The sequence below is a fragment of the Helobdella robusta genome, assembly GCF_000326865.2.
Source record: "Helobdella robusta unplaced genomic scaffold HELROscaffold_104, whole genome shotgun sequence".
In the NCBI taxonomy this organism is placed as follows: domain Eukaryota; kingdom Metazoa; phylum Annelida; class Clitellata; order Rhynchobdellida; family Glossiphoniidae; genus Helobdella; species Helobdella robusta.
In genome coordinates, this window is record NW_008703589.1 from 279,410 (window position 1) to 290,549 (window position 11,140).

The 11,140-nt window shown below is 34.4% G+C and overlaps 2 protein-coding genes across 2 annotated transcripts; both read left to right on the forward strand.

The window, feature by feature from the left end:
- Positions 1 to 1,713: 1,713 nt before the first annotated feature.
- On the forward strand, positions 1,714 to 2,528 carry HELRODRAFT_91499 (hypothetical protein; the record flags this gene model as incomplete). The annotated part of the gene is made up of 3 exons (XM_009012350.1): positions 1,714 to 1,844; positions 2,133 to 2,194; positions 2,404 to 2,528. 3 exons carry the CDS (start codon positions 1,714 to 1,716, stop codon positions 2,526 to 2,528), a joined length of 318 nt encoding a protein of 105 aa, XP_009010598.1.
- Positions 2,529 to 6,221: 3,693 nt separating this feature from the next.
- Positions 6,222 to 7,108, forward strand: HELRODRAFT_183321 (hypothetical protein; the record flags this gene model as incomplete). Its single annotated transcript, XM_009012351.1, has 3 exons — positions 6,222 to 6,345; positions 6,639 to 6,770; positions 7,005 to 7,108. The coding sequence occupies 3 exons, from the start codon at positions 6,222 to 6,224 to the stop codon at positions 7,106 to 7,108; spliced, it is 360 nt and encodes a 119-aa protein (XP_009010599.1).
- Between the last annotated feature and the right edge of the window lie 4,032 nt (positions 7,109 to 11,140).

Genomic DNA, 11,140 nt, shown 5'->3' on the forward strand with positions numbered 1-11,140 from the left:
TTCTGATTAAAACTTTGAGTGCCGAAGATTCAACGCTCTACGATCGAGTCAACATTCAGAAATTCAAAAATGGCTGTTGCATAACGAAGCACTCTAATTCTCAGGAAGTGAAAGACTATAAAAGTGCTCAAGATAACGGTAAAGATAGTAATCATTATTCCTCTCTAACAGGGCTTTCTTACATGGATCCTACCAATAACTCTTCTGCTGACAAGTTTATAGCTTGTGATATTTTAATGGACAACCAGCCAGTAAATGACATTTTATTGTCCCCAGCCAATGAGAATGAAGATGTCATAATCTCCAGCCAATCATATTCAAGCAATTGTACGTCAGGTGGTCTCGTTACCATAGTTACAACCAATCATCTAAAAGGGTTCGAACCCATTGACTGCGACCTCGTTCTTGCTGTTAACAAAGGTCAAGATTTGAACAAACTTACCCAGATTCAAGACGTTTCATCGGCCCATGCCACTGACCAGTTGTGTCAGGCAAACGTTGGCCAATCAGATGGTGCAGGTCAAAATTGCCTCAACCAATCAGATTGCGACAAACTTAATCAGGTCATCAAATCGAATAGAATTAGGCCAAAATCGGATGGAATTTTGATATCTCAGTCTGCCAGCGAGCCTTCTTACAAACAGCTCAAATGTAGGAGTAATAAAAATAGAAATAATAATAATTTAATCACTAATAATAATAATAACAATAATTTAATCACTAATAATAATAATAACAATAAGAACGTAATTATGAATGGCGCTGAGACCTGTGTCAAGGTGAAAAGGAACATCAAGAAAGGTGATTGATTGAATGATTGGATGAATGATTGAATGACTGATTGACTGAATGAATGATTGGATGAATGAATGAATGACTGATTGACTGAATGAATGATTGGATGAATGATTGGATGAATGATTGGATGAATGAATGAATGACTGATTGACTGAATGAATGATTGGATGAATGAATGAATGACTGATTGACTGAATGAATGATTGAATGAATGATTGGATGAATGACTGATTGACTGAATGAATGATTGAATGATTGGATGAATGAATGAATGATTAAATGAATGTTTGATTGATTAATTGATAGAATGAATGATAGATTAGTTGAATGAAAAAAATTTAGTTAATATATCAAGATAGTAAATTGGAAATTTTCTATCAATTGTGATATATCACGATAATAAATAGAAAATGTTACATCAATTGTGATGGACAGCCAGCAAACGAGAAGTTAATGTTTAGACGGCATTTTCCCCGAGAACGGGGGTTGCCGTTTGAATTAATAGAGAATTATAATATAATGTAATGTAATATAGAGAATTATATTAATATAATAATATAATATATTTAATGTAATATAGAGAGTTATAATGACTTTAATGTAACTTACAGGCATGCAGACATCAACAACAACATCAACAACTACTACAACAACAACAACAACAACGTCATCAACAACAACAACGTCATCATCAGTTGCTCAGAATATTGATGGACTGCCTCACCAAGGGTTATTTATTATTGTTATTGTTATTATTTATTATTTTTGTTTTTATTGCTGTCGTTGTTTACCAGTTTTGCTCTATTTTTTACCATGTTTAACGTGCTGATTGGATTCGTTTAAATGTTTCGCTATGCTAATTAGATTAATTAATATTCATGTTATAATTAGATTGATTATGTAATTAATATGCGAATGATAATTAGCTGGTACCATGGTTCAATTGGACGAGTGGAGGCGGAGAGACTGCTCGAGAACCAACCAGTGGGCTCTTATCTGGTTCGTGTCAGTGAGAGTAATTCTAAAGATTATTCACTTTCACTCAAGTTAGTTGATTGGTTGGTTGGTTGGCTGGTTGGTTGGTTGGTTGGTTAGTTGATTGTTCTAATAAATTATAATGGGTTTGATTATGAGATGAATATAATTGTCAGTGTTGAAGTTTTCATGTTGTCTCACTTGTGTTGATTGCAATGAATGTCATTCAACTGTCTTTTACGTCATTAACCAGTTCAATCAATCAACCAATCAATCAATCAATTATTAATCAATAATCAATTATTTATCAATTAATCAATCAATTAATTATTTATCAACCATTCCATTCCAAAAAACAGAAACCAGTCAGGCTACTTGCACATTAAAATTGTCCACCAGCCAGCCGATGGTTTCATTCTAGGTTGCTACTTCTATTTGTTTATCTACTTATTTAAATGGGTCATTCTTATCTAGGTCAAGTTACTCGGTCGTTTTCATTCATTTAGATATGTTTTCGTAAGAATGTAGGTCAGTTCAGTCAATTCAATTGTTCATTTGGTTAAATAAGATCGCCCCAGCCATTAAATTATTTATGTAGGTCAATTGAGTCAAGCATTTAAATTTATTTAGGTCAGTTCAGTCAGCCATTCGACAGCATCTCGTCCATGATTGGCTTCTACAAATCAAACAAACTGCCAATCAGAGGCAACGAGAACCTCAAACTTCTTCGTCCGATGATCGTCGAGGTCCTCTGAAACTGTCACCATCGTCATCATCATCAGTTATATAACCATCATCATCTGTATTATCATCATCATCATCGATATTTTCATCATCGTTCGTATTGTTCCACTTCTTCCTTCCTGTCTGCAGCTAGCTCTCAAAAATGTTGAAAATTAATTTGTAGAATTCCAACTCGAACTTCACCGGCCAGCCAGTTAACTGAGAAATTTGAAAAGAAACACCTCACTGTAGAAGTATATAAGGTAGATGTCGTTTGAGTGAACTTGCAGAGGAATACACCACCAACCAACCAGCCAGCCAACCAACCAACCAACCAAACAACCAACCAAACAATAAGATTCAATATTACATGGCCGTGAACAACTGATCAGTTATAAGATGTGAGACGAGTGTTCATGTGGCCCTATCACGGTTTATTAAAATTAATGAAAAATATTTCAAGTCGAAGGTGGGTTAGTTATTCGTGTTAGAACAGTTCGCACGTCTGCCCGCAAGTAAAAGTACGGTCTCATCCCTTTGAATCAAATAGAATTACTCTGCTTGAATTGAGAATAACTTGACATATAGCAGCTATACAGAGCAGTAACAACTCTTCTAGTTCTTTCAACCTATTCACGTGAAACTGGTTTATCATGCGAGACTTGATATAGGAACTGTTTGGGTGTTGTTTGTTGGCTGGTATGTTTGGCGCCACCCTCCTCTCAACTGGAGTGATTCATGGAACGGTGGAGTTCAAGAGTTTTATTCTACACTGACATTCTACTCTTACCAGAATTCTACACCGATTCGCCAACTCATTCTTATCTTATCATCATCGTCTTATTGTCATCGTTACCATTTTACATAGCTATTATCATCGTCATTCGTGTTATCAGTTGTTAGCGTATCGTCAGTGCATGTCTTTACCGCCATGCCATAGTCACACTATCTTCATCACCTAGGCGTTCATAATCGTGTGAGCCAGCAGACCACCACCATCATCATCACCATCATCACTAGGTATGACATCATCACCATCACGAGGTATGACATCATCACCATCATCACTAGGTATGACATCATCACCATCACGAGGTATGACATCACCATCATGAGGTATGACATCACCATCATGAGGTATGACATCATCTCATGACCGCAATTGTTGCATCAGGCTAACATTATCGTCAAAATCAACGTTTTCGTCGTCGTCATCGTCTTAATGCTTGTTTCACCCACCGCTACGTTGTGTGTGTGTGTGTGTGTGTGTGTCGCGGGTATATCGCTGCCGTAGACCATTAAGTTTTTTCAATGTTCATTATCCGTCGGAAGAGGGCTGTTGGGTGAAAGTTTCTACCGAGTAACGTCGTCCTACCATCATGTGCACTGTTGTTAGTGATAATAGTAATAATAATTATTATTATTATTAACGAAATTAATAATAATTGTCGGCGCTGTAAGGCAGGCATAATAAACTTGTGCAATATAATGGATGCATTCATCATATATATACAAATTTATTGAAAATGCAATATAGTTTATAAATAGTCGTAAGTATGTGTTACATACATTTGTATAAATGAGTTATATGAATGAGTGTATATGTGTGTGTATATTTATGTGTGTGTGGGTGTGTGTGTATGTTTGTCTTAGTGTCTGTCTTTGTGTTGGTATATGTGTTTGTGGTTTTACTTACAAAATGTCCTTTTATTATGCATGCTATGTTATGCCTCTGATTCATCATTGCATTATATTTGATGTGTGTGTGTACGTATGTGTGTGTGTGTGTGTACGTATGTGTATGTGTGTGTGCGTATGTGTATGTGTGTGTGTACGTATGTGTATGTGTGTGTGTACGTATGTGTGTATATTTTTCATTAGCAATTTAATATTTGTTGCAGTGTCTATCTTTTTTATTTACTAGATTTCGTATCCATGTTTGCATTCTTTGTACGTGTATCTAAGTTTGTATGTGTATCTAAGTTTGTATGTGTATCTAAGTTTGTATGTGTATCTAAGTTTGTATGTGTATCTAAGTTTGTATGTGTATCTAAGTTTGTCCCTGTATCATCTAAGTTTGTACGTGTATCTAAGTTTGTGTGTGTATCAATTCTCTTTGCACGCTGTGGAATTTTTAAAGACGCACCGAGTACTCGGGCTTGCCAACCACATTGAGTATCCGGGCGAAATTGTGAAGGTCCCAAAGCCGAATCAGGCAACTCCCGTTCTAGCTCCTGTTATTTCCTGCTTCCAGAACGAAAGTCGCTGATTATTTTTAGCGGAAAATTTATTTCGGTCATCGTCGTAGCTGTTTCAAAATTAGAAATTGAACAAGAGATTCAAATGTGAGTGAATATGATGAAAAATTGGATAGAAATTAATAAATTTTTTCCCGTAGACTGTTTTTTACTCTAAAGAATTATTTTTTGTAATTTTCGAGGTTTTTCGGTCTTCACCCTTCAGCATTGGCCGAATTGGGGGAGTCAGTTATTCAGCTTTCGGCTAAATTCACTCACTATTCGATGCGTCTCTAATCTGTTGTATTTATTTTGTTTGAGTATCTCTACTCGTTTTGTATGTCTATCCGTGTTTCTTTTGTATAATACCTGTACTATTAATACCTTTTTCAATGTATGTGCTTGTTAGTTTGTTCATTTGTGCGCAATTAGTACAGTTTATTCTGTTTGCAAGTTGTTGTACTTACATACGTACGTACATTCATACATACATACATGCGTACATACATACATACGTACATAAATACATTCGTAAATACATGCATGCATACATTTATACATACACAGCACAAATCAATCAATCAAATAGATTTTAAAGCGCCACTTCAGCGATGTTCAACAAACAAACGAACGAACACACCTTCATTCATATATTAGTATATATTGTTACATAGTTGATAAAAAGCTATCTGTAGGGTTGAGAAAGAACGCTAGGACTGTAGAATCAAATTTGAAATATGTTTTTAGGGGCTGTCGAAGAAGAACAACAATAAAATTTACAACATAGAAACCCCTTTTATCAACAACAACAACAAAATCAACAACTTTGTGTTTTTTCATTTTGTTTATTTTCACTTCTTTCATGGTGTTATGTTGTTTTAAAGTTATTTAGAAGCATTATTTCCTTATAAATATATATATATATTTATATATTATATACATACATTCATTATATATAATATGTATTATATAATATATATATATATATAACGTTTTTGTTTTACATTTATATAATTTTTAAAAAAATTTTCCTTTATAAATTTTTGTCAAAAAACATTTTTACTTCTATATATATATATATATATATATATATATATATATATATATATTTCTAGTCTGGAGGCTATTAATTTCCCGAACTACCTATAAAAAAATTTATAATAATTTTAATTAAATATATATATATAATATATTTTATTTTTATAGTTTTTTAGTAATTTTTATTACGGTAGTTGTAATAATTATTATTATATTATAATTATTATTTTATTGTTATTTACTATTTGTTAAAATTTTAAATAAAAATTTGTATCAGTGGGTTTGGGCTTGGCGTAACAAAGATATGTAATCTTTGTCCAAACGTTTTTTTTAATTTGTTTTTTGTCTTTGAGAAATTTCGTTTTAAGAGCGGGCCGCCATCTAAAATTTAAACTTCTGTGTGCTTTTCCATGAAGACAAACTTTGTATTCACTAATTTCCTAATTTGAGATGAATTTTGATGGATTAAATGTCGAGTGGGAGAAGGTGTCTGAGGCCAAAGAATACATCGAGAAGCACAAACTCGAACAATTTTTTCTGAATATTACCGCTCTGCTGGTCTTTAGGCAGCCAAGTTTGTGTAGTTTTTAAATTTAAAGTTTGAAATAGTTATTATTATAAATAAATTAATAATATTAATTATTTTCGAATTGTTGTCATCCATATTGTATGTTGTCTGTCGGTGAGTTTATTTGTTTTGCATTTGAAAACAGTCAGTTAAGCCTTTACAGTTTACTAACATTTTACCTTACAGTTTACATAGCCATTATTATTAAATTATAATTACATTGCATTTGATTACTACATCTCCGTTGTTTAATTGGTATTTTATATTCTCCATTATATTTACATTTGCTTTCGTTTCAGGAGATCCATTTGCTTACATACAGCGCCAGATAAAAAAGTTAACGAAGCATTCACTAATCGAGGCAGAGGATTTGGGAATTCTTTTTGACAATTTGGACACTGGCAGGACTGGCTGTCTCACTAAAGAACAATGTGCAGTTGGTCTGTGTCTGGAGTTGTTAGTTGGATGATTGACTAGTTAACTGATTGTTTGGTTGGCTGGTTGGTTGTTGTTTTTAATTTATACAGCATGCTTCGATTGAACAAATAGTTGACATGATTACTTATTTTAAAAAAGAAATTTAATAAATCCTAATAATTGACTATTAGTTGTGTAACATTGTATAATGAGTAATCTTATTTAGTTATAAATTAACTTTTAAACAGCCCTGAAAAATTTAGGTGTGGGACCAAGCTCTCTTGATACTAGTTCTTCGTGCGTTCCCAAGAGTTCATTCATTGTTGACTGGTCAGGACTTCGTTTTTTATAACTACTTTTCAATATTTGGTTTCATTTTTAAACACTCATTTACCTTCGTTAATAAAGTTTGATCAAATGTAACTAAAAGTTAAATTAATGTTAAATGAATAAAATTTTTAGGATAAAATTGTCATTTTCTGTAAGTTGGAGTGAATCTGAATTGTCATAGATGTGCACTTTTTTAATTTTACGCTCTAGGCACCTAAGTTCTAGGCTCCCTTATGTCATAAATCTATGAATATTTTAATAACCGTCATTATTTAGTGAGAATTAATTTGGCAACGATAAACATATTTCCCCACCAACACTCTCAACAGTCAGATTGCTCTGCACGAGTGCTGGGATATTTTCACATCAAAGAGTTTTCCGTGACGACGACGATGATGATAATGAAAGAATTCATTCTCATTCATTCCCATTCATTCATTTATATTGCTATGCATTCCATTCATTCATTCATTCATTTACTGTTTTGATTAAGTTTCTTCTTGCTCACTTCATTCAGTCGTAAATTTACTGCAACCATTACACTACTTCACCGCGATGTAAACTGATTGAGAGTGAGTTACTCTTCATATTAATGTACTAATGCAACTACATTAATACTGCTGCTTCATACTACAATGATTAATGCCATTCATGTGGAAGCAATTTCCTTTTGTTTTTTTTGTTTTACCGTGTAATTTATTCGTCAAGCTGTGTCAAGTTGTTTATATTATTTCTGTTAGGTTTGTCGCATTTAGTTATTTTTAAACCTTGTTACATCGGTACGACAGTACTTATTTGGAAAGAGTTATATATTCTATATATATATATAATATATATATATATATATATATATATATATGCAACAATACAATCAATCTTCGTTTAGCATCCGGAGACCCAGTTCCCCCGAGGTAGGACGTTGTTTTATTTGCCATGAATTTTTTTGCGCCAGATTAGGCGATCAGTTGAATCAATTTCATTTAAATTTAGAGCTTTCATGTCTTGTTCGTTCGCTTGTCTGCGACCAGGACTTCTTCAGGCGGCCTTTGTTCCTATCATTTTGACCTGTTATAAAAATCGTATTTATTGAATAATCTGAATTGATATTTTTTTAAACAATAATTTATTTGTATTTCATTGTTTGTTTAAATGTTGAAAATTGTAGGTAAAAATTTTAATTAGTTCGGTACAATGGTTTTGAGGAAAATGGAAAATACCAACCGCTCCTATCATTCTGAGCCGCACTGTATATATATATCATACATATTAACAACCGTATATAACACTATATATAATCAATAACTACATAACTATATAGGAATCTATATAACCGTATATCTATATAATCCTATACATTATTTTATAGTGTTATACATGCAACGGTACAAGGCTCGTCTTTCTTGATGTTGTTGTATCATATTGTATCTTATATCATTGAATAAATTAATTACATGAATAATTAACTAATTAAGCTGGATTTGTACGACTATTTAAGCAAAATTGTTTTTCTCGTTATCTTTCGTCTAAAAGTGTTCATGCATAGCGTAATGTTGTTAGCTACTTTCGTACAATCTCTTTCCATAAGTATGCATGTTGTTGTATGTATGTATGCATGTATGTATGTATGCATGTATGTATGTATGCATGTATGTATGTATGCATGTATGTATGTATGCATGTATGTATGTATGCATGTATGTATGTATGCATGTATGTATGTATGTATGCATGTATGTATGTATGTATGCATGCATGCATGAACGTTAGTATGTCGGTAAAACAGCAATGTTATTATCTCTGGGTAATTCCCACAAATGTCAACAAAGGCCAACAATAACATAACTACGTCACTTCCGCTTTTCTTTTCTTGATTTATTTCCGTTTCCGGTTTCTGCTCCAACTTCCGCCACGCATCAATGGGTGAGTGATTACGTCGGCCGTGATGATGATGATGATGATGATGCTGTTAGTGATGATGATGACCAAAAATAAAAGGGCAGAATGGCATCAATCGTAGTGCTGGCGATGTTCATAATGATGACAGCCGCTGATATGATGGTGACGATGGTGGTGGTGGTCAAACGATGATGATATGATAGTGAAAATGGCGGGTGTGACGATGACTTCAACGATCATGAAGCTACGACGGCGACGACGATTGCATGAATGGCTAATAATAACCTCAGCGATTCGACAGCGTTCGAACAAACAAGCACACTAATGATGACACCAATCATTTTAATTATCATCATCGGCGTAGTCGTCATCGTCATTGTTGTTAGTAGTAGTAGCAGCAATTGTAGTAGTAGAAGCAGTTGTAGTAGTAGAAGCAGTTGTAGTAGTAGAAGCAGTTGTAGTAGTAGAAGCAGTTGTAGTAGTAGAAGCAGTTGTAGTAGTAGCAGCAGTTGTAGTAGTAGTAGTAGAAGCAATTGTAGTAGTAGAAGCAGTTGTAGTAGTAGAAGCAGTTGTAGTAGTAGAAGCAGTTGTAGTAGTAGAAGCAGTTGTAGTAGTAGAAGCAGTTGTAGTGGTAGTAGTAGTATTGAAAATGTAAAATTACACCAAGTATCTTAGCGTCTTCGTTTTATTATTTTTTCCTTTTTTTTTACGGTGGCATTGATAAGGAACTGGACGAAGGCGAGCAGTTGAGATCTGATGCTGCCATGTTAATCGTGCGGTTTCGTGGATGAAGAACTTTTTCGCCTTTTATCGGCCGTAGTGAAAGTCATTCAAAATGAAATGATACTTCTTAAGTGGCAGTCAGATATTGTGTCTAGCCCAGAGCGGGATATACGCCACCACAACCATCATCATCATCTTTCTGAGTGGATATTTAATAATAAGATGGAACTAATGGTGACATTTTGGTGGTCTGCAGTCGGATTAATTCATCAAAGTGTTTTAAAACGCAGTAGAAGATGTACCGCTAGCAAATTGTGTGGTGAATGAAGATTTGACACTTGGTGGCTCTAGGCAACTGCCTAGTTTGCCTATGCCTAAAGCCGGCCCAGGGTCTCGTCTCGAGTTAAGAATAGACCGTCTAGAGGCACCCGCAGATTAAGAAAGCTAAATTCAAATGAAAGCAACCTCTCCAGTACACTTTTGCTAGGAACCTTCTTTAATAATGTCTATGTAATGTAACATCAGTGAAGAGTGGATTTGCACGAAACGGTCAACAAGAGAGTTACTTCAAAACTTTACTAGAAGGTGCTCCGCGCGCCAACTCACGAATGATGGAGTTGAGGCTCAACCCTTGCAAAATTGTTTTTCAATACCCACCCAGGATTGCAAGGAAGTTTTAGCCACTCTTCCGACTTTGTTGAGCGCAAATAGTTTATGAGGCGCTTTTAACAAGAGGAAGAAAAGTTCCCAAGCAGGGATGTATTGGCACATCCGAAGTGCAATGGCCACATCTGGATACACGCACTGCGACTCGTTCACTCTCAACCATATAAATTAATTAATTAGAGTGTTTAAAATTAAATTTTGGTCTAAGGAGGGTGGCCAAGTAAGATTTAAGAAGCAACAGTTTGGAATTTAAGATGTCTGGATGAAAATCAGGGCAAAACTTTGATTTTTATTTAACTTGAACATTTTTAAATCACTGGTGCATTCACATTGGCTGTCTGTCTGCGTTAATAACTCTGAAATTAATTAATTAATTAAAAGATACTTAATGATAATTTTAATGGTAATACTATCACAACTAGCATTAACACACAATACAATGCCACACAATGCAGTGCGCATACCTCAAAATACCCGAAATATACCTGCTTCGGGTTCATTCTTAAGGATGCGAAACGTTAAATAACGATGCAAAAATGTATTTACACGATAGATGTGACGTAATTTGTGTGTGTGCGTGTGTGTGTTTGTGTGCGTGTGTGTACAGCCGTTTCTGTAGTAGCAGTGTGTGTGTATATATGTGTGAGTGCGTGTGTGTGTGTGTATTTACAACAGTTTCTGTAGTAGCAGTAGTAGCTGCATTAGTAAATGCAGTTGTGTGTGTGTGTGTGTGTGTGTGTGTGTGTGTGAGTGTGTGTATGCGTGTGGT